Below are 25,010 nucleotides of genomic sequence, written 5' to 3'. Positions count from 1 at the left end.
TGTTAATAGTGTTTCATATCTTAAATTCTTGTCAGTGACTGCTTCCCCCTTAGATTACATTGAGTGGCATTCAATAATACAAATGCTTTTGATTAATAATGGACAGTCAGTGTGTGATTCATCATGTTAATTGCCAAGTATTAAATGAACTCAGTTCAAATTAATAAATCCTGCTGTTGATCCGAACTCCGGTATTTGTATTACAACAGCACAGATGTTAAATAATTTGGCCATTGAGACTTATATTAAGATGATGTTTGAGTGGTTTTGCAAATTAGTAAGAGAAAATTACTTTGCCTACCCAAAATCTAAGTAGCTGTCAGACCAAATATCCTCAGCAAATAAAAGTGTTCTGCTCTTGATACTGATTTCAGCCTAGCACAAATGCTGTGATAAAACTATAGGAAGCTGCCTTGTAATGGCTTTCCTCTGGAAGTTATGGGTGCTCCATCACCGGAGAGTTTCAAGAAGCGACTGGACAGTCATTTGTCTGAAATGGTATAAGATCACATGCCATGGACAGGGGGTTGTACTAGAAGACCTCCACGGTTCCTTCCAGCCCTATTATCCTACAACAGAAAATAACAGAATAACAGAGTTGGAAGGGACCTTGGAGGTTTCCTAATTGAGGGGTCCCAACCCCCGGGCATGCTGCCAGGCCTTCTGCCTTTTGGAATAGGGCTGCAGAAGTGGTGGGTGAACCTATGTATTTGTGTGTGCTCCATTTGCATGAGTGGCGGGCACACATGCCCACCACTCACACGAATGGAGCTAGGCGCACAAAACCTTCCTGGATCAAAGCTGAAAAGCTGGAAATTTAACACACATAGCATGTACTCTACAAATAATGTATGGCTCTCCCTTACAATTTGCAGTGTAGAGTGTTGCAGAGATAATGAGCCTTCCTGCATCTTTTTCAAACTTCTTAAAAGTTTATTGATTCTTTTTTAATGAACAACAGACTTTATAACCTCAGCTGCTCTCTCCTTTTCCTAATGCAACATGTTTCATTGGATGGATGAATACTCAATTATTAATATCTAAATATCTAAAAAGAGAATGACAAGGAGAAAAAGGAAAATAAGATGGGTTCAGCTATGACAGGTGAAGATAACATAGGAATAGTGTACTATTAGCATGGTAAATAAAAATGGTTTCTTGTTATGATTTATAAAGAGGAAGGAAGGATTCCTAAATTTGTAGGAAATTCTTATATTCCTGTTTCTGGATAAATGTAATTCTTTAGAAATGTGCCCAAAAGTTAATACTAGTCCAAATTCAGTAGAAAGTGGGGCCTTAGCTTTCTAGAATTGCCAGAGAATTACATAACATCTGCTGTAATTCATAATACATATAAACTGAGCCAGTTTGGATTAGTGGTTAAGGCATCAGGCTAGAAATTGGGAGACCATGAGTTCTAATCCCATTTTAGGCACAAGCCAATTGGATGACCTTGGGCCAGTGTGCCGACCTCCCCCCCCTCCCCCAGTCCTCAACTCTTTGAAGGAGGCAATGACAAACAGCTTCCAAAAGATCTTGCTAAGAAACTGCAGGACTAGTCCAGGAAGTCAACAGGAGTCACTGACTCAAATACCCAAAAACGAAGAGTTCAAACTCCCTGAATATTTTTTCTAGAAGTTTCATTTCTGGAACTCATTCTCCTTTTTCTGTTATTTGCATTCTTGTCCTTGACAGGTAAAATTGTGGGCTGGCGTTGGGAAATGAAAAACGTTCTTTGATTTGCAGGTCGATTACTGAGGAAAACATTTTGCTTGATGAGTACTTAGATTCATTCATGAGGGGGAGAAAGCTTTACTTTTAGAGAAGCGTTAAGTGGGACAAACAATTTCAGTTGAGAAAAGAAAAAGTAAAAGTTATGTTTGTTTCAGTGATATGGTAGGTTCTAGACAATCATGAATACTTAATACAGATAACACTACATTGGATTACATTTTATATGGAGTGGAGTTATGTAATCGGAATATCTACATTTTCAAAGCTTGAAACATTTGCAAACTTTTCTAAACAACATTTGCATTTATTTTCTGCAGAGTTGTATGGCCCTTAATGAAGAAAAAACAAACTTGATGCTAGAGAACACAATAGCTACTTTTCACAAGAACAGACTTGATGCTGAATATAGAACTGCAACTGTACACCTACGAGCTATGGATGTAAGCCTTCCATTTTGCTACTTGACAAATGAACTTACAAATATACTTAAGTTATCTATAGTTATTTATAAGAGGGTTGCTCAGATAAATTATAATTATTAGATAATATTATATTAGCCTTTCCTTTCCTTTGTATGGACAAAATAATGAACATAAAAACAACTCCTATAAATGGATTCCTTTGCTTCCTCAAAGAATTTCACCTTTCTACCTCCAGAATTATGAATTAAGGTAAGCTGGATAGCAGCAGTTAAATTTAGATTTGTCTGAAATTCCACAGCTTTTGACATGACTTGTATTATGATAGAATTTTTATTAATAGAGAAGAATATTTGTAGCTCAAGAGTTGAAATGAGAGGTCCTTGGTGCTCTCTGAGCTGGGTTGTTTTCTTGCAGATGTTTCGTTAACATCGTCACTGTTAGTATTTTTGTGGAGTCAAATGCTGCATACATGCCTTCTGCATATTTGTCAACCCAGAATATTTTTGAAAAGTGTATGCTATCATACACATGATATAAAAATATCACATGACTATTATGTGATGCACTCCTACCTCTAAAGTGGTACTTTAGGTCATAAATTCTCATTTATTCATTGCCTATTCTCTCAATGAATCTGCAACAAATGCATGATTCTGCCTCATTCAGGATCATAGGAATTGTTTCCCAATTTGATCATTAGAAAATGGCACTATTGCCTTTGGGATATGACAATGTACTGTTTTTCTTAGAACAGGGTTGTTAATTCTCTTGCTTCCATAGGTTAAATCTTGCTGGCATTATTGTTTCATGTTTTGGATAGAAATTCTACAAAATACAGTTGAGAATAGATTCCACAGTTTTTATTTTAAGAACATTTCAATACTATTTTTTCTCTGTGCACTGTTCATATCATTCTGATGGGGAACCATAGTTTTATTTTTCAGTACTCTATCCCAGGGCAAACAGCCCCTTTTCTTGCTGTGGAAGAAAATGTCAAGATAAGAGTATGACTTATGTAACATAACTATGATGGGAAAGAAATGAAAATCAAAAAGTTGAATATCATTTCAATTATGTAGGGTTTTTTGTTTGTTTATCAAACTTACATGCAGCCCATCTCATCTAAAGGTGATTCTAGGCAGTTATGAATGAATTAAAAGCAAGACAAAACATTTAAAACATTGAAACAATGAATATGAACACTAAAAGCAAGTTTATTGGCAAGGATGCAGAGAGGGGCAAGTATGAATTATCCACAAATGCTATCCTTTATGGGATTTCCATATGTTCTTTATGTTACCTTTGCTTGGATTAGATATACAAAAATGAGGCTCATTTTTTTTCACACTAATGAATCTCATTTATAAACTTACACCTACAGATTATTTATATATTATTGTACTATTTTGCAAGTTGTTGTAACAGTATTGAGCTTTTGTAAAATAGGATGATGTTTTATTTCCCTATGTTATTACTCCAAATTCATGGGGAAACATGATTTTCTGCTATACAGAAAAGTCAGAGTTTATCTTTAAGTACCGTAAGGCAAAATAATTTGTGATTTCCATACTTGGGAATACTGTATGTAAAGTTTAGTAAATGAGAATAAGCCAAGATCATACTGTGATTTTAGCCAAGCATAGGTACCCAGTTATTTGGGGAAACAGCTACTAGATTAAAATTAAAGTTCTCTACTTTAGGTTTTTCACCTTATATATGGAAAAGGATCCTGATTACAATTTATTAATGTTCAATAGTGTTAAATAATGTTTTGTTTACATCTATACTAACCTAAACTGAGCTTGAAATAAATTGTTTGGCATTGTCATCTATAGAGGCATTTTAAATATTTAAATTGGTCTTTTTCAGGTAGATCTTCATAATAGATTTGGATCAATTCAAATAGATCGCCCTGATAATAAATAAACTAATATTGGTTTATTAATTTAACTTTTGGTTAAAAGCTGAAATATTGTCTTTTGCCACTAGAGGGCTTCTATTTATACTTCATTTATATAATGAAATTCTGTCACTATTTTCTTGATTCATGAAATCCAGAGTTAGAATATATAGCCATGTGAAGACCATCAGCACTAGAACTTTTTCAGGATATTAGTTCTGTTTATATTGTTAAGAACTAATGTTCAAGTCTGACTGCTTCTAATATAAGCCGTTTAATCAAGCCTTTTCCTCTGTGCAGGCAGAGAGCCCATCTGGAAGACAGCTGCTTGGTATTTGAAGTGTACATCAAAGTGTCACATGGCAATGATAAGATTTCTTAATGAATTTATTTTTCTTTTGAGTAGACTGCCTTATTGTTATTCTCTTCATCTATACTACTTATTTGCATATCCTTATTTGCGGCATCCAGAATTGGGCAAGATACTTAGGTGAACATTTGACTTATGTGGCAAAAATATAATGAAATCCTCAGTGAATTATGAGGATTTGATTTTGGTTGGGTGCCAGTAAATCAGTGCAAACTCTTAGCAACCTCATAGATCTGTTCCCAGACAATTTGTCTCAAATCTGACCCTTGAAGTCTTTCAGTGGTTCATCCATCACCAATGTAATTGTTTCCTTGTTTCTGGTTGTCCTCTATTTCACTTTCCTTTCACTTTAGCTTGCATTATAGACTTTTCAAGAAAGTTAGGTCTTCGTATGTTTCCAAAATATGATAATTTGAGTCTGGTCACTTGTGTCTCAAGTGAGACTTTGTGAGACCTTTTCTAAAGTTGAATTAGCAATTTTGCAATTGCATTGCACTACTGACTTGTATCATTAAACTCCCAGTATCTTTTTCATATATATCATTGCCAAGCAAATCCTTGTCTTTTATATGTGAACTAAATTTTTCTAACTCCTGAATTAAAAACTAAATCAAAACTTGCATTAATTTGCCTGCTTGGTTTAGCTTAGATAATATAGTTTTCTATTAAATAAAAAAGAAAAAGAAAAACAGAAAAAAAGAAGATACATATTAGTAGCCTCTGATTTTCAAGCAATTAAGAGTAAAAAACCAAATTTACCTCCTTTCTGTGGTCTATCCTTTGTAATCATAAAAAATACAAATCATATGTTCATTTTGGGGTTTTATGCAAAAAGTTCAAAAGAGGATTTGAAGTTAATGAAATTGGGTATTTCTTGTTATGTGTGTGTGTCAGAGGTGGATTTCAGGCGCTACGGCCCGGTATGGCCATACCGGTAGTAGCCAGGTACAGTGGCTCATTTGTCCCACCCGTCCGCGTTCCATAGCTGTTTATAACATGACCGGCCAATTGTGCACAGTGTGTGGCTCCTGCATGACCCCTCCGCCGAGCAGCTGGATGTCTCGGGCGGTGGCATGCACATGCATGCACAGCGGGCGTGCCCGACTAGGACAGCTGGCCCTGTGTGCAGCTTACTGGTTGCGACGGGGTCCGGAACCCACCACTGGTTTGTGTGTGTGTGTGTGTGTGTGTGTGTGTGTAAAACACTATGATCTTAAAAGGTGCCTAAAAGTTGGCTTAATAATAAGTTATTTATCATTATCTCCTTGTAGACTGAAACAATCATATGGTATTGATCTGTTTTTAAAATATTGAATGGCATATAATTTTCCATATTGGTTTTTCATCCAAGACAAAAAAAAATGTCTGTTTTGAATGAAAGCTGCATGTGAGGTAGCCTATATAAACAAGAACTAAGTAGTAAGAAGCAGAAAATTTAGATTGTACTTTTACGGGATGCATCTGTACATTTTAAACCTGATTTAGTTGGTTGGCTTGGGGCTCCAATGGGGGCATTTTTCACTGGAGATGGTTGATGAGATAAGAAGACTTCATCCCTATGCTCTTTTAATTTGATTTTATTTCTATGTAACTCTTCTTAATTTTAATTGTTTTTATATTTATCTTTTTACTATTTATTAAGCTGCTCAGAGGTGCCTTACCATAAGATAGATAGCATATAAATTTATTAAATCAATGAATAAAAATAAACCAGGAAGTGACATGGAACTAATAATTAGGTGACAAGGAAACCCAAAGTTTCTGTCTATTTCATTGAGAATTACAGGATCCAAATCTTTCCAACTAACTGAATAATAATGTGATTCATTTGTGTTAAGAAAGCATGCCCAATGGGAATCCAGCTCCTAGCAGTTTCAAATGATTTTATCTGTCAGATTCAAGAAAATTCTTCACCCAGCCTCTAGATGTTTTTGTGGTCCATCTCTTCCTAGAAGAAAATGGAGCATCTTAAAAAGTACCACTGGCATGTATCTGTCAAGGCAACAAGGTTGACCCCAGAGAACCACTGCCAATACATAAATGTTGGGCTAAGTGAGCAAATAATCTTCCTTGGCTTGAGGCAACTTCATTTGTAATTTCTATAGTTGAAAAATAGTTTGAATATTTGATTTGATGAGCCGTTTTATCAAATTTTATCTTATATCACGGGTATTATAGCTTGTCAAAGGCTTGTCACCCATGACTGCTAGACTTATCAAATAAATAACAAACTGACATGACAGCCATTAGATATTACTGCTGGACTTGTATCAATCAGTGTTTTGCACATTCTGAAAGCTTAACTCTGATAAATTTTTGACTGGATTTTCCTGAAGCCAGTAAAGTTTTCATAAACACAGTTTAGCCTTCTATTTATTCCAGCAACAAATTTCTGACCTGGATGCAAAGAAGAATTCTCTTTTAACGAAGTGTAAAAGTTTACTGAGCAATGCTAAAAGAGTATGTAACCTTGATATGGATCAAAACCTTCCAGATGATGTCTACAAGGTAAATATCACAGTATAAAGATTACACACACATACACATACACACAAAGATACATATGCAGAATATTATTCAATCCTTTTTCTGAGAAATCTACAGTACATGTAAAATAACCTCAAAATGCAAAATTGCCCTGACATCAATGGGACATCAGAATAAAAGAGTTAAAACAACTGTATTAGACACCTGTATTAGAGTTGAACATAAAGGGTGAAAAATGGAATAAGATTCTATAAGCACTAGAAAACCTACATTTAAGAATGCCTTTTTTTTAGTTGGTCTTATTTTAGGTGTCAAGAATATCAAGAAACCCTCAAAAGATTCATTCCTAGATAGATTCAGAAAGTGAGCTGTACAGATAGCCCTTGATTTACAACCATTTGTTTAGTGACCATTTGAAATTATAACAGCACTGAAAAAGGTGACTTAGACTGTTTTTCATACTTATGTCCATTGTAGTATCCCAGGTCACATGATCAAAATTCAGATGCTTAGCAACAGGCATATATTTAGGACAATAGCACTGTCCCAGGGTCATATGATCACCATTTGTAATCTTTCCATCTGGTTTCCAACAAGCAACATTACTAGAGTAAGTCAGATCGTTTAAGAACCACATGATTCATTTAACAAATGCAGTGACTCTTTTAACAACTAGCAAAAATACCATCAAATGGGGCGCAATTTACATAAAAACTATCTTGCTTAGCAATGAAAATTTTGGGCTTAATTGTGGTCATAAATTGTATAGGATTTCAAACATTTAAGTCTAGCATTGTGGATTGTGTTCAGATGAATTAAAAGCCCATGAAGCCGCAGAAGTACTAGGTAGATCTTCAGCATCTGCATAATAGTTGGTTTACAATATTTTGAAACTTCATTTTGGCACAATTTTCAAATACAAACACTCTCTTACTAAACACAAATAATCCAAAGGAATGCCACTGTTTGTAGATTACCTCTAGCTGTCATAATATATCTAGGTTACAAAGGCTTTGAAGCTGTTTTTCAAATTCATGAATGTTTCCAGTTATCAATTCAATACTTTTATTCTCTCGTGTGATTGAAAAGTCAAGGAGATATAGAATTTAATGCTATTGGGTTTCAAAGATTTTCTAAAACATTATTCTCCATTAATATTTCTTCAAATTTCACTCAAATCCTTGCACTTGTTGACCACAGAGCCTCCAGTAGATGAGTAGATTTTAATAAGCTAGCTTTCTTAAAAATGAAGAGAAAAACCTAACTTACAATGCATAAACATTTCTCTGTCCTTATCCTTATTACTAAGGGTCACTGGAACCATACATTTAGATTTTGGGCAAAAAAAGATGTTGCAATTCTTTTTATTCCTTGTCTACTACCTTGAAATATTGTAGGCATTATTGCAAAGTAATGCCCTTTTATTTTCCTATTTTCTCTTGCATAAACATCCATTTATTTTTCTATAAATCATGATTGATTATATTTTTGTATATGCTGCAGGAGTTCAAAATATCTAGTTGGCAGCATAATGTATAACTTATAAGTTGTATAATCAATAGTTTATCAGAAATTCACAGTGTCACTTATGTTCCTTTATTCGCTGAAGAACATGATAAGCATCACAACTTTCTTTGCAACTGGATAATAGCATGTTGCTAAAACTGTATTGGATGGTAGCATTGTTCAATTATGTGAACAACCCTTTCCACTTTAAGCAATAGAGGAAACTTGAAGTTGGACTTTAGTAATGGAATGGTACAATAAATCAATATCTGCTCCCTTTTTTTGCTTGAAGTGAGTAGTGAAAGTCTATCATGGTTGTTCCCTTCTGCCATCCAATGTTTATGAAAGGTTATCTGTATCAAGGCAGGGAGATACAAACTAGAAGCAAGCAGCTTGGGCCTTGCTAGCAAAAAGGCCATGCATGCATAAAGGAGCTCACTAAACATCAACATATGTTTGTGCAGAGTAATTATTTTATTTTATACGATTGTAATGCAATTTTTTTAGGCATTCCTGGACCTTCCAAATACAGTGGATGAAATTGATGCCCTGCTGAATGAGGAGAAAACAAGAGCTTCATGTTTCACAGGCCTCAATGCTTCAGTATGTACTCTCAGTATTACATAATAGTATATTATGTGCATTATGTAGAAATTATTAATCACTTTATCAGCAGCAGCAGCTAAGTAGCAGGAATAATGTGTTGTAAATACCATTAGAATTTTAAATAATTTGTTCAAGGTCAGATATATTCTATGGTGCTGTTCTTTTAACAACAAAGAAGAAAAAACAGGATAGAAAATGAGGAAAAAAGAGCTCAATTTACTAGGTACCAGTCTTACTTTAAATCAAGTTACCTCTTCACAGTACCATCCCGCAATCATATTTGAATAACAGATGCCTTTCCACAATTGAAGAAAACAAACAGTACTCAGTTATACTATACTGTAGAGAACTAAAGAGATGGAGGCAGAAGTTTGCTTTTGAACCATACATTTCTTTTAATTCAAAAAAATATTGCTGCAACCATGTTGTGTTTGATGAAATCAAATCTTGTTTAGAACATACAAGTCAACGTTAGGTATTTCTGTACCCTGGTAAGACACAGCCTTGAATTCTTCTTGCTTGAGATAATAATATGCACTCAAGCTTACAAGTTTAATGCAATCTAGGTGTGTGAGGAAATAATCAGTATTTTTAATTCAGATGTGGATAGTTAGCGTTCTGCATTGTCCATTCTAATGATAATGTCTTTTAACCAAAGCAGCCTTTTCTTCCCAGGTTGTTGAAGAATATAATAAAAGAGTTAAAGAAATAGCACAGATGACAGCAGAACTGGAGGAAAAGAAAAAGGAACTGGACAGCTATAGGCGAGATATTTCACAGGTATTACTGTTATTACTTTCACTATTTTTTGTCCTAAAATAAATATCCATTAAGGAATTATATTGTAAGATAAAGATTCCCCTTGCACATATGTGCTAGTCGTTCCTGACTCTAGGGGGCGGTGCTCATCTCCATTTCAAAGCTGAAGAGCCAGCGCTGTCTGAAGATGTCTCCACTGTCATGTAGCTGGCATGACTAAACACCAAAGGTGCACGGAACGCTGTTACCTTCCCACCAAAGGAGGTTCCTATTTTTCTACTTGCATTTTTACATCCTTTCGAACTGCTAGGTTGGCAGAAGCTGGGACAAGTAACAGAAGCTCACTCCATTATGCGGTGCTAGGGATTCGAACTGCCAACCTTTCTGATCGACAAATTCAGAATCTTAGCCATTGAGCCACCGTGTCCCAATTATATTGTAAGATGCAGCATAAATGATTATTGGCTGTAAAATTGTTGTTTATTGTGTGCCTCCCAGAATTGCTTTTATAAGACAGGTGGCTATATAAATTGAATTCATAAACAAATAAATATAAAAACATACAGGAAAAAAATGGTTTGTAACTTGCCCAGAGAGCAAGTGCGTGGCCATTTTTTTTAATGACTCTGTAATACCTTGTATCAGGGTAGAGTCTGGGTGACTGAATGGAGCTCGAGCATTCTCAATAAGGGTGGAGATAGCATCCATGAATGGGTTAATATGGTCCGTGCTCTGATTGGAGTGAGTCTGATTATTAATTAATTACCTGCCTATATAATCTGCATTGTGAGTGTTCCCACCCAGCTTTCCGACTCAGTTCACTCTGGGATGGTCGTGTTATCCACTATTTAATTCCTCCTTTGATGACTACCTTTGAATCTACTAAATTCGAATTCTGTGAGTTCTGGAGACCGCTATTCGTATTTGTGGTCTGTGATTGTCTACCACTGGCCACTGGGCATTGCCCCACAGGCCCTGCCTCTGCCTCTGTCAGGATTTTCATCTTGCCCTTGGGGCTGTCAACGTTTGAGCCAAATTATTGAGGACTTAAGCCTATTCTGCAGCTCAGGCTGCAAGGCTTCATGCTAATGATCTGTTGGAGCTGCTAAGTAAGTTTGGCCATAGGGCTCCGTGTGGAGGCGATTGCTGGCAGCCCACACCACTGGTGCCATCTCGCTCGATCTCCATTCGGCGCGGGGCTCTGCAACGGGCTCCAAAACTGCGCAGGGCAGTCGCCTGGACTGCGAGCAGTTTGAGCGGCGGCTAAGGGCAATCTTACCAGACAGTCACAGCCTGTACATTCCAAAGCTCGGACCGTTTTAAAAAGGCGCAAATGGCTACACGGTCGCCATTTTGAAAGTGAGTGGAGCCTCATTCATAGGCGCCATTTTACTAGCGCTTCTTGCAGCTGGAGGAGATGGCGGACAGCAGCATTGTGGAGGTAGCTGCTGAGACCCACAGGAACATGACAGCCCAACCAGGGAGTCCTTTTGGCAGGTCAGGCACTGGCTCCTTGTTTGAGACCCCACTGGTGCAGAAAGCCTCGGGGAGAAAGGCCAACGATAAGGTCGCCACCTCCTCAATACACAAGGGCTCTAAGCCCAAGAAAGTCTCAAAATCCACAACCAAGGATAAACACTGGCAGAAACTGAGGCATTCTCTAAGGCATTCTGAGAAAGGGGAGGCTCCACCCTCCCGCCTCAACCCATTGCCACCATTACAGTTGGGCATCGCCCAGGGGCCTTTCAGCCCAATGCTCTCCATCAACACATCGGGCCTATGGGGGGATGTTCTCCCACAACCACTGAGTAGGGCCTTTGAAGCTACCTTCACCCCAAATGTACCTGGGCTTCAGCAAGAGGGTCATTTGGTGACCTGACCGAGCTTATCACCATTAGTCATGGTACCACCTTCAGTGGGCATTCACGACTTTTTGGCAGAGGCCTTCCGGCAGGGGATTGCAACCAGTCTCCAACAGAAGGCCCAGTCAACACCAGCCTCCACGACTTGTGATGCTGCCCCTCCTGCACAGAAGAGGGTTGATCACTTCTCTCCAGTGGAGCCACAGCGAAGGCCATCCCCAACATCGATCAGGGACGCTGAGCTCTCGGAGGAGGAGGGGGCAACCCCGGATAAGCCCATCTGCACAAATCTATTTCCTCCTGCCTTATTCAAACAGCTTCTGAGTAAGGCCTCTGCCCTGGAAACTCAGACAGAGGTCTCTCTGGCTCCACCACAGCCAGCCACAGTCGGCGCTCTATTTTAGGAACACAACGTGGAGGCCGATGTCATACCGCCCCCCAAATCCTTGTGGACGCAGTTCAGAAACAGTGGTCATCTCCGACATCCGGGCCCAACCCCTCAGCAAACGATAAGCATTTCTACAGTGTCGTGGAGCAGCTGGATAAAGCTCTTCTATGGCCAACGGTTGATCCCCTTATCGCGGCCTTGCACGCTGCCACAGCCATGCCAGGGTCCCAGGAAGATATCCTTAAACCCAACGATAGACGGGCTGACCAGGTCCTGCCGCTTGGGCTGTGCGAGCTGCATTGGCGGCCTCATTCTTCTCAAGATCTAGCCTTTTTTGGCTCCAACAATTCCAAGAACGTATTCCTGCAGGGGAATCGTCGCTGCAATATAATTTATATCAGATGCTACCCTGAGTGACACCAGGTTTTCTTCCAAGGCCATGGCCTCTGCGGTTGTTTCCCGCAATTTTTTATGGTTACGGCAGTGGCAAACTGACGTGAAGCATAAATTGAAACTGGCTTCAGAGCCTTACAAAGGGGGAGCCCTTTTTGGTGATGCGCTTACACCGCTGCTTGTCGAGGGCAGGGACAAGCATAAGGTTCTTCCCTCAAGCCCTAAAAAGGGTTTTCCTCGCCCTGCCCCCTATCCTAGAAGGCAACCCTTTCGAGCTCAGGAGTATGGGGGTTCGTTTAGGTATCCCAATTACACTTCCTGGGGTTTCCACCCCAGACTAGTTATGGCTAGCAGTCGAGGGAACAACCGTACCATCAACAGAGGGGTAATCAATCTAGGAGGCCCTTTCAGGGGGGGGATAACCGCAACTACCATAAATACTAATCTGGCTCAGGATGGCCCCCCCATTGGCGGAAGATTGCAATTTTTTGCTGACCGGTGGGATGCCATAACATCCGATTCCTGGGTCAGGGACATGGTCAGGTTCGGTCTGACTGTGGAATTCATTTCCATTCCCCCCAAGTTTTTTATCAGGTGTCCCATTTCTGGTAACCCCCAGAGGTGTCTCCTGATGACTCTGGCCATCCAGCATCTCTTAGATATTAAAGCCATTCAGGAGGTTCCGGCCACACAGGTCGGACAAGGGTTTTACTCAATCTTGTTTGTCATCCCCAAGGCCTCGTGAGGCTGGAGGGCCATTTTGAATTTTAAAAGATTAAACTTATGTGCATTATAGACATTTTAAGATGCAATCACTAAGTACAATTCTGGAGGGTGTTCGAGACGGGGATATGCTTAGCTCTATTGCTCTCACGGAGGCCTACCTGCACGTTCCTATTCTGCAGGAGCACTGACAGTTTCTACGTTTTTGTTATGATTCTCATCACTATCAATACACGGCTTTGCCTTTGGGCCTTTCTTCTGCGCCCCGTGTGTTTACTAAGGTTTTGGCAACCCTGGCTGCATACTTACGCACCATACCCATCAGGGCCCAACTTTACCTAGATGACATCTTGGTTCAGTTGAGCTCCCGGGAGGCAGCCACAGCTGATCTTGCCATGGCATTGCATGTGGTTCGGGCCCATGGGTTTTCCATTAATGAGGAAAAAAGCCATTTCACACCTACTACCAGAATTCTTCACCTAGGGGCCTGGATAGATTTGGTGGGCGGCCATGTCTTCCTTTCTGAGGATCGCATTCATAGTCTGCGGTCACTCGTGGCCGAGGTGAGGGGGTCCCATAGGATAGCCCTTGCCACATTATCTAAGCTACTGGGAAAAATGGTTTCTGCCATCTATATCGTTTCCTGGGCTCGTCTTCACACGAGGGATTTATAGTTGTTCTTACTTCCCTTTCAAAAGAAGAGGACCAGTACTTCGCTCGTCAAGGTGTCCCTGCCCAGAGATCTAGTCAATTCCCTCCATTGGTGGGAATCGGGGGCCATAGAGAGGGGATGCCATTTCAGAGTCCTTCACAGGATCACTATCATCACGGACGCCAGCCTTTATGGCTGGGGAAGCACATATGGGGTCTCAATGGCACAGGGTCAGTGGTGCCAAGAGGAGGCGGAGATGAGCATAAACTGGTTAGAACTGCAAGCTATCCGACTGGCGTTATTGAGTTTCCAACATTTCATTGAGGGTCAGCAAGTGCTAATCCTCACGGATAACACAATAGTCAAGGCCCATGTTAACAAGGGATATTAGATCTAGGGATATGATGCTAGAGGCTAACACTTTGGGCTCCTGGGCGGAAGGCCATCTGCTCTCCATCAGGGCGGAAAACATCTTGTGGGAGGCTAATGTGCTTGCTGATTGGCTCAGCAGGTCTAGAATTGACCAGGCAGAATGGCAATTACACCCTTCTCTTTTTCAGGAGATTACGCAACGGTTCAGGGATCCGATGGTAGACCTGTTTGCCTCCCAGCACAACACCCAACTCCACAGGTTCTTTTCGAGGTTCCACACACCTGGTACGGAGGTTCCTGAAAGGGGCCTCCAATCTCTGGCCCCTGGCAGTACATCGCTACCCTTCCTGGGACCTCACAAAGGTGTTGGAGGCACTTACCTGGCCTCCCTTAGAACTTCTCCAGGAGGTTTCCATGCGGATACTTACCTGGAAGATCGCATTCCTGGTAGCAATAACGTCTGCTAGGAAAATATCGGAATTACACACCCCTTCGGTGCAAGAGGACTTGTGCAGGTTTTTTCCTGACCAGGTGGTGCTGAGGCTAGACCGCTAGTTTATGCCAAAAGTGGGGTCCTGGTTTCATAAGGCTCAGGAGGTCATCCTTCCCAATTTCTGCCCCTCCCCGGTTCATCACTTAAAACAACAGTGACACACATTAGACGTGCGCCGGGCGCTCGAGATTTACATTCAGCGCATGGCGAGCCTACACTGCTCAGAGGCACTGTTTGTCTCCTTACTAGAATCCTCATTGGGCCAAAAAATATCGGTGGCTATCGTAGGACGATGGGTACGTAAATGCATCGCAGCCGCCTATGAAGCACGCCAGGAGTTGGTGCCAGAAGGTGTTACTGCCCACTCTACTAGAAGTGCGGCTACCACCATGGCGTGGGCCACTCAGGCATCCCTGGATGAAATATGTAGGGCCGCCGTTTATTACAAATTATAAATTGGACAAATTCGCATCGGCAGATGCCATGTTCGGGCACAGGGTTTTATAGGCTGTAGGTTCTCAAGTTTTCAGTTTGGAACAGTCTACAGCCCACCCTTGAATTAGCCAGGCTTGGGTATGTCCCATTCACGGATGCTATCTACACCCCTATTGAGAAAGGACGTTGGTACCTACCTGATATGCCTCTTCTAATAAGGTGGAGATAGCATCCGGCTCGCACGTGTAGGAGGACTGTTTCTTCTGGTTCTTGTTGTCAAAAAAATTTCCGAACGATAGTTGGGAGAGTTTATTTTTTTCTCATTGGTGTATTGAATTTGAGTACAAGTAAATTATGATTGGATAACACGTTGAGTCTATGATCATTTACTTCACTAGAAAGCTGGGTGGGAAGGTTCCACCACAAAAGCGCGTAGGACAAAATCGCGCTCGACAAAAGCGCGCTGTGACGTCATCACAGCGCGATGAAAAAGTTCGAAAAATGTAAAAATAAAGCGAAAACCTTACCCTAAGCCCCCCAAACCTAACCCTAAACCTAACTCTTAACCTAACCATAAACCTAACCCTAAACCTAACCGTTAAAGTAACGAAAAACCTAACGCTAACCCTTAACCTAACGCTAACGCTCTAAAGCTAACCCTAACCCTTAACCTAAACCTAACCCTTACCTTTATGTGAATCGGCTTGCTTTAATTTAATTTTTATTAATTTTTATTTGAATTTTTCGATCTTTTTCGTTGCGCTGTGATGACGTCAAAGGCGCGATTTTGTCGATCGCGCTTTTGCCGTCCGCGCTTTTGACGGGTCACGGGGTGGGAACACTCACGAGGCAGGTTATATAGGCAGGTAATTAATTAATAATCAGACTCAGTCCAATCAGAGCACGGACCATGTTAACCCATTCATGGATGCTATCTCCACCTTATTAGAAGAGGCGTATCAGGTAGGTACCAACATCCTTTTACTGGTTAGATTCCCTTCCTGATGCCTACGTGGAGTTTGAGCAGACAATTCGTCATTGCACCCAGAGAGAGAAATATCTGCAGCTACCTAGGATTGAACGCACAGCCTCTTCATTGTGAAGCAAGAGCTCCACCTCTAGACCACCATGTTGCTGTATTAGGTGGGCAGCCATATAAATCCAAATAAAGAAATACAAGTAGGTAGGTAGGTAGGTAGGTAGGTAGGTAGGTAGGTAGGTAGGTAGGTAGAGATAGATAGATAGATAGATAGATAGATAGATAGATAGATAGATAGATAGATAGCAGTTGTTCAGGTTGAAAGGATTAGCTAATGACATTACTGTTGCCCAAGAGATGCCCAGTTGGGAGCGCCTTTCATTTTCCCTGGTAGGAGCGGGAATAAAAGATGGGAGGTCACCCTGCCTTCTGGCAGCACTTGGGTCTTGACCATGGACTTGATAACCTCCAACCCACCGTCCTAACCACATAACCACCGTACTCCTTATTAAATAAATAAAGGCCAAAAGAACCAAATAAGATAAATTATAATTGTCTACCCAAGCATTTCAGCTTGCCTCCTGAAACCAGGATGGCTTTCAATTTTAATGCCTTTGGAAAGCTGTTAAAGCCTGACTCTTCTGAAGATCTTTTACGGATTGGTCGCAAAAACATTGATTCCAAAATGAATGTGGAACAGCCATAATGTGACAATCCTAGCCTTCATCCTAGGTAGTGGGAGGATTGGAAATGACAGCAACCAATTGAACAGCAAACTTGAGCAATATGGCCTTGTGTACATCAATATGTCTAAAGAGAGATGGGATGGGAATTTCACCTCCTAGTGGTCACTTATAAATAAATTAGGCTGATGATATTTGTTGATGCCCATGAAGATTACCAAGGTGTGAAGTGAAAGTGTAGAATCAACATGATGCAATGCAACACAGCCTAAATTTACTTTCCATGGAGCAATATTGATGAATATATAGTTTGAAATAAGCAATTCAGAGCCTGGATATATCTGTAGTTTCTGACCACTGTACAGGTAGATAAGTAATTAAGACCACTATTAATTAGTAATATATTGAATACTTTGTTCTGGCATGTTCTGTACTGCTTGTGATGGAATCTTGATTGCCACTTCTATTATGACCAGTCTTTTTTTTTTTTTAGGTCAAGGAAAGGTGGCTGAACCCTTTGAAAAAGATGGTTGACCAAATAAATGAAAAGTTTAGCAGCTTTTTTAGCTCTATGCATTGTGCAGGGGAGATAGATCTTCATAAAGAAAATGAGGTATGATTATAAAACTCTATAATCTCAATTCCTCCTCCTTCGATATTATAATTCAGCAATAACATATACTTTCCCCAAGATACCAGGACTATCATTACTTCAGGCATCTTTCCTATTGTTCATTCCAGACTTTCCTATAGGTACTGCTCTCTTTTAGAATTAATGCATCTTAAAATGCCATTATACCGCTTGTAATCCATATAACTAGCAGTGATGCCTACTGAGCCAATTCTACTTCAAAACAGGGTGTGCAATCCTTGATTCCTACAAGGTGCTTGTGTCTGATGTAAAGGCCGGGAAATCACTCTGTATGTAAGATTTTTCACAATTCCTCCTTGCCTTTGTACCCTCTGCTTTTCTACCAGTCTTCCTTGCTGCCATCGCCACCAGGTGGCTCTGCTAATTTCCTGATAGCACTTTGGTAATTGAGCTTATCAAACCTGTTCCATCTGTTTCACAGAACATTCACCTATTTCCAGTAGGGCAGATTTTGTACTTTAGAGCAAAAGGAAATACTTATCACCAAATCTCTATTCCCTCTATCTCACTGTGTGCTTCCTTTGTTCTAGTTTCACAGCAGACATCACACTGGTCTTACAATTAATCTCTTATGCCATGTTCAGAGATAGACAGCCAAAGTTCTGTCATCTTGACTTAATTTTCTGTTTTCTTCTCACCTAGAAGTATTGAAAATTAGTCCTATTGTCTGTAAAAGTTTATCTCATGGCCATTTGCTCCAGCCATTGCTTCAGGCAGAACATATTGGTGTTTTCATAGCTGACACAGAATGTTTTCGCAAGTATTTTTCCATCTCAACCCATTTTAACCTCCTTTGCAATCACCCTAAAATCAGTCTGTAATTCTCATAACTCTGTTACGTATGTCTTGGAAACAATGCCATAGTACACAGTATTTTTTATCATCAGAAACTCAACATGGGGTTGCTGTTGTTGGGAACTCTGAACTTTTAATGTTCAACCCTGTACCTGAATAATTCAGATGTCTGTCCTTTATGATACTGATTTTCCCCAATGTCATAATCTTCTTGGTAACATACTCCTTGTCACCAGCTATACTACTAGAAAGAATTTTTCAATCTTTAGTTGTCCAGTGTAACTGGTGTACTGGGGGTATGCATTACTTGACCCAATTCTTTTTATTACAGCCCATTTTTGCCTGCTTCTTAGAATGGATATAAATGGAAGAGGTCTCATCACAGTGATTTGTCAATTGAATAGAGCAAAACAACCTTCCTATCTTATCATTTGTTGAAGTAATTGCCCTTTGTAGACATCAGAAATTATTCAAATTGTGCTTCTGATACAGTTGTGGTCTGTAGTCATGGTGTCAACCTACCAACTTCATTAGTTCTAGTGTCCATGTAGCAGATGTTTCTTATAGCTATGTAGAGAGATAAGAAGGTAGCCTTGAACAAGGAATGTAAGAGTGATTAATTAAACACCTGCTCAGCCCCCAGAAAGAGAAAGGGTGAGAAACTCAAGATAACCCTTTTTATAAGACAAGACAAAACTTGGTGTAGCTTTCAAACTTTTGTTTTTGGTTTATAGAATTCAGTAGTTCTTGTGCCTGCTTTTTGATCTGGTCAACACATAAGAATGAGGAGTTTATTGGTTCTAAGATCAGTGTTAAACCAATTGTGTTACTTGCTCCCAGTCATTTAAAAAAAAACTTTCTATCCACACATACATACTATAGAAATGTACAGGCTGTTGTGTCTTCAAGTAGTAAACTGTGTATTCATGAAACCATCTTCCTTCCCCTGTCAAGTACTTTGTGAATATCTATTACCCTACAATTCCCTTTGCAGTGGCTTAAGGGCATTGAGGCAAGAACTGGAATGGGACAACTTGCCACAGCCAACTCAACACAGCCAACTTGCTGTGGCCAATTTTCTGCAGCCAACTTACCACAGGACAACTTGCCATGGCCAACTCACTGCGGGACAACTTGCCATGGGATTTACTAAGTTCTTTTTATTTTTGTTTATTTTAATTTTCATCAAAATTATTTTAACTCTTGTATCAAAGGAAATCATCCCAGTGACTACCAGCTTTTGTAATGTTTTGATGAATAATAAAAGGAACTAACCCTGCATTGCATTGTCATGGGCCTAGTTGTCCCATGGCACGTTGGCTACAGCGAGTTAGCAATATAAAGAAAAATAACTCATTTTGACATAATTTTCATTTATCTTGCTGGAAGAACTGCTAGGAAATTTACAAACCACCTGACTGACATAAGACTTGCTTGAGAGTACCCAGTGAGATATCTGACTTTGATAACAAGCAAGGTGAATTATTTTTCCATGCTGGAATTCCATGCTAATTCCATTCTTCAGCAGGTGAAGAAAACACTAGTAACAGTGCCAACAGTTCTTCCCCTGTTCTGTTTCCCCAGCAACAACTTAAGAGAAAAATACAGGGAGTATTTATTCAGAAAATTATGCAAAATAAGATAGGGAAATATTTGTATTGTTCAGAAGGAGTTTAAAGATTAGTTTGAGGAAGCATTTGAACAATATACAAAATATATGTTTATTTTATTTGTTGGTAATACAGGTAATCCTTGACTTACGATCACAGTTGAGTCCAAAATTGTTGCTAAGTGAGAAATTTGTTAAATGGATTTTGCCCCGTTGTACAACAACACAGTTGTTAAGTGAATCACCTCAGTTGCTAACATTAGTAACACTGTTGTTAAGTGAATCTGGCTTTCCCATTGACTTTGCTTGTCAGAAGATCACAAAAGACAATCACATGATCCTGGGATACTGCAACCATCGTCAATTTGAGCCAGTTGTCAAGCATCTGAATGTAACTCACATAACCATGGGGGTGCTGCAACAGTCATAAGTGTGAAAAATGGTCGTAAGTCACTTTCCTCAGTGGCATATGTAACTTTGAACCGTCACTAAATGAACTGTTATATGTTGAGGGCTACCTGTGCTGCATTGTTTCTTAATTGTGTTTGTATTCTTTTTGTCCCTCCATTCAACATGGATCTTCAGCCATTCCATTGCATTGATAGAAGCCCTGTTCAGTAACAAGTAAAGGGCACACTGGCTTTATCACCCGGTTCCCTAATCTTGTTCTTCATTCACATGAGTGAAGTCTTCCTGCAGGATTGATACCTAAGCACAGCATAGAGACTAAGAAATAGCATGGGAAAAGACGACAATGTTGTTTATAGTCCAGTGTTGCTTATACATTTCAGTACCCTGCCCACATTGAATGCCTGAACTCTAATTTAGCAGAAGCTTAACTATGGTTTAATTGGGACATCAGAACTGACAAACCACGATTTACCACCAGACTTTGAAATCATGTTTGCCAGGTCTGAACAGAGAACCATAGTTATGTTTCTTTCTGGGTCCGCAGAGGCACAGGAAAGCTCAGTCATCAGGAATCAAAGTGAGAGCAAAGTAGATATTGATATCAAGGTGTGCTGCTGTTGCTTGCCGTATGCTTGGAAACTCAGGGCTTGATCTGGCTTTTAAATTAGGGTTAGTGCAAACCTTGCCTTGATATTTTCTCTTTTCAATTGATTAAGTCAGGGACTGCATATATTTGAAGATAATCTGAATACAGGTGTTTGTGTTTTGACAGGAGGAATATGACAAGTACGGGATTCGGATTAGGGTCAAATTCCGTAGCAGCACACAACTTCATGAGTTGACTCCGCACCATCAGAGTGGAGGAGAGAGGAGCGTTTCCACAATGTTGTATTTAATGGCTTTGCAAGAGCTCAACAAATGCCCTTTCAGAGTCGTTGATGAAATAAATCAGGTATATATGCTGGCACTGGAAACAAAAGCTTTCTTCATTGTATTCTGTAGCAGAGAAAAAATATTGCTGTTTATTTTTTTACAGGGAATGGATCCTGATAATGAAAGGAGAGTCTTTGATGTGGTGGTAGAAACTGCCTGCAGAAAGAGCACTTCACAATACTTCTTTATTACACCAAAGGTGTGTGGCTGAAAACTCTGCATCTTATGTAGATTGTATACAGACAATCCTGTCTGTAGCTTATCTTTTTCCATTTTGCATGAATCATCGTATTCATTCCTAACCTAATTTTAAATGTTTAATTACATAGGTTGTTCCCCCCTCCCCCTATTTTGAAGCTGGAACTAAACCAATTTAATTTGGAGAAGTGTGTAGATTGATTATTATTATCGCAACAACAGAATTGTGTCACAGCAGCCAGTTGTTTCGCCAGATTTGGCATTGATTACTAGTCGGGCCCCACCCAGGGGCCTAGGACCTCGTAACGTATTTTCGTAATATGTGTGCAGATCCAAGCAGTGCGGCTTCTTGCATTTGACTGATGGTGATTTTGTCAATTTTTAACTGTTTTAAATGTAATTCCAGTGCTTTTGGAATAGCACCCAGTGTGCCAATTACCACTGGAATTACCACTGCTGGTTTGTGCCATAGTCGTTGAATTTCGATTTTTAAGTCCTGGTATTTTGCGATTTTTTCATGTTCCTTCTTGGCGACCCTGCTATCACCTGGTATTGCGATGTCTATGATTGTGACCTTATTTTTCTCAACCAGTGTGATGTCTGGTGTATTATGCGCCAGTATTTTGTCCATTTGTATACGGAAATCCCACAAGATCTTGACCATCTAATTTTCGGTGACTTTTTCAGGCTGATGTTCACACCAGTTTGTTGCTGTTTTAATATTATAATTTTTGCACAAATTCCAATGGATCATTTGTGCTACTGAATTGTGCCACAATTTATAATCAGTCTGTGTGATTTTTTTACAATAGCTGAGTATGTGATCAACAGTTTCATCAGCTTCTTTGCAAAGTCTGCATTTGGCATCATCAGAGGATTTTTCGATTTTGGCCTTAATGGCATTTGTGCCATTATATAATATATAATATTTATGCTGATAAATAAATAAAGGGAGACTAGTATACATCTATTTCAAGCTATTTAGCTCTCATCAGCTAGCCATACCCAAGTTTGGGAATCGAACCTGTGCTCCATTGCCTCCCAGGCAGGGAGTTAACCATTTGAGCTACAGAGAACGACTCCTTATCAGCCAGCCAGGGTGGGAGGTATATACTTAAAGTCACAACCCCTGGTATGCCCAAGTATGGGAGGAAGGTCACACTTCCACTCTCTGTCATTAGGCTCGTCACAAGAGACCATCCAGACAGAAACCCAATATTTTTTACTGTTGCCTTTTTTGTTACATTTGTTATATTTATGCTGATAAATAAATAAAGGGAGACTAGTATAGATCTATTTCAAGCTATTTAGCTCTCATCAGCTAGCCATACCCAAGTTTGGGAATCGAACCTGTGCTCCATTGCCTCCCAGGCAGGGAGTTAACCATTTGAGCTACAGAGAACGACTCCTTATCAGCCAGCCAGGGTGGGAGGTATATACTTAAAGTCACAACCCCTGGTAATGACATTCTATTTCATGGTACCTGTTTGGACCACTTCTTTGAAGAATTCTTTACACTTTTTAAAGGTAGCATGGCAGATTCAGTGGCATCCACAGGAGTGACATCATTTTGTAAATGCAAAATCTTTCTGATTCATGGATAAGTTATAACATTTATGTGATGATATCCCCAAGCCTATTACATCGACTCTTCCCCCACCCCCCACCCCCAGCCAAGAAATGCTCATGGGTTGCATACTGAAAATGCTTGCTAAAACTCCAGTTTTATTAAGTAAATGTAAGCAATCAGAATATTATATTTCTGAACATAATAAAATTAAATCTCAGGTAACTATGTACAGGTAGTTCTTGCTTAATAATTGTCCTGTTTACCAACCATTTGAAGTTATGACAGTGCTGAAAAAGGAACTTTATGACAGGTCTTCACACTTATGAATGTCATAGCATCCCTGCAGCCACACAATTGAGATCCGGGCACTTTACAGCTGGTGCGTGTTTACGATCATTGGCAGTGTCCTGAGGTCATGTGATTTCCATTTATGTGTTTCACAGATGCTTCAAACAAGCAGAGTCAATGGAGATGCTGGCAGTAAAAAAGCAGTTGCTGTTTTACATTGTCAGTCTCAGTTGTAGTTGTTAAACGAGGACTACCTATATATCCTAACAATTCTTCCCCATGAATATATTAGTAAACAATTATTATTAGGGTATTTGGAGATGATTTTTGAATAGATAATTTATATACAAACTGAAACAAATTATCTTGTCAGCAGCTATACCCTCCATCAACTTCTTGCCAAATTTAGTGCTTGTTTTATTGATAGTCTTATGAATGCCCACTTAAAATAATATTAGTTTCAAGCTATTTTGAAGCTGCTTTGTTTTCTGGCAAGAATTTTAGGAAATGTATTTACTGATATTACTCCAATTTCTTTTTTAAAAAAAAATCTTAATAGCATGTATCTCTTCTTAGCCTTGCTTTTATTTTATTTAAAAATAAAATAAGAGCACCAAAAACCTCTTATACTTCTTTTTCTGTCTCCTTTATTTATCTATTCTGTCAACGGCAAAAATTCTCTTGGCTATAGCTGTTAATATCTTAATATAGTAGAGTTTATTTAATTGATCCATCCCTGGAGTTGAAAGGGATTAATAGTAACAATAGTTCCCAATTTATTCTGCATATATTATCTTACCTAGCTAGCAATATTATCTATATTGTCGATCCAAATAGAATAGTAATACCAGAGAAAAATGAAATGTAGCTGCTATGGGAAACATTTAGTATATGATAACTAATAATCAAATATGTTTGTAAAGAATAAATAATAAGATTGTTTAACAAGATCCTTTTTTCTTGCTTCTTAACAGCTGTTGCAGAATCTCACTTATACAGAAAAAATGACCATATTATTGGTGTACAATGGATCAGCCATGCTAGAATCAAGCAAATGGGACTCAAAAGCTTTCTTTAGGAGGAGGCGGAGATTTCAACCATGATTAGCAGTAAAATATATATTCCTTTTTGAAACTGAAAAGAAAAATATTTTGAAAGATCAAGAATGAATGTATTTCTTAAAAGCACAATTTTTCTCTTGTAAAAGCCATTGATAGCCAATGTTTTATAAAACTAAAACACTGACCTTTTCTTTTATGCTTATTTTTCTCTGAAGAACTGTAGATAACAATTTGGGGGATAAATTGATAAATTGAAAGGATATATTTTCTTATCAGCGATCAATTGTTTTAGATGAATTTGAAAAAAAAAATGTTCTGCGAGTTGTTCACAACTTGGAAGCTTTAATTATATTTGTTACAATATGGCCTTATAAATATAGCCTTTGGATTAACTGGTAAACTGGTGGATTCACCAAGTCTGTTCAACAAAGAAGTTTTAACTGTTTAAATATCTGTTCTATATAACTGTGGGATACTGAACTATGAAAAATAGTATTTCCAATTGCTGCTAAATGATTATAATTTCAAGCATTTCTGAAATATATAAAATATGCAGTATCTTTTTATCCTAATTTTAGAAGCAACCACTTGCTTCACTAGTAATTTTATACACAGTACCATTCTTACAACCCGGGACATACTTACATTTTGTTCGATATGTTTGTCTTTTTTATAGGGAAAAATGCCAAATCTCTTTTTTATATAATAAATATGTATGGGAAATAGTAA

At 39.1% G+C, this 25,010-nt stretch overlaps 1 protein-coding gene across 3 annotated transcripts in view; it reads left to right on the top strand.

Annotated features, from left to right (window-relative positions):
- SMC5 (structural maintenance of chromosomes 5) overlaps positions 1-25,010 on the top strand; it is a 52,388-nt gene extending 27,378 nt beyond the window's left edge. For 2 of the 3 annotated variants that reach the window (XM_014057175.2, XM_014057177.2), the window contains 8 exons: positions 2,052-2,174; positions 6,809-6,934; positions 8,927-9,022; positions 9,701-9,805; positions 17,258-17,377; positions 21,004-21,183; positions 21,268-21,363; positions 24,195-25,010. In XM_014057175.2, the coding sequence (XP_013912650.2) occupies positions 2,052-2,174; positions 6,809-6,934; positions 8,927-9,022; positions 9,701-9,805; positions 17,258-17,377; positions 21,004-21,183; positions 21,268-21,363; positions 24,195-24,323 (975 nt within the window). In that variant the 3' untranslated portion in view covers positions 24,324-25,010. Of the gene's footprint in view, positions 1-2,051; positions 2,175-6,808; positions 6,935-8,926; positions 9,023-9,700; positions 9,806-17,257; positions 17,378-19,205; positions 19,380-21,003; positions 21,184-21,267; positions 21,364-24,194 lie in introns of those variants that run through there. The other variant, XM_087715997.1, reaches the window with a different exon arrangement.

Source organism: Thamnophis sirtalis, unplaced genomic scaffold (assembly GCF_051295495.1).
Source record: "Thamnophis sirtalis isolate CommonGarterSnake01/CBP01778 unplaced genomic scaffold, rThaSir2_p1.2 scaffold_5, whole genome shotgun sequence".
NCBI lineage: Eukaryota > Metazoa > Chordata > Lepidosauria > Squamata > Natricidae > Thamnophis > Thamnophis sirtalis.
Note: the sequence above shows the minus strand (reverse complement) of the source record. Positions and strands in the feature narration are given on the sequence as shown.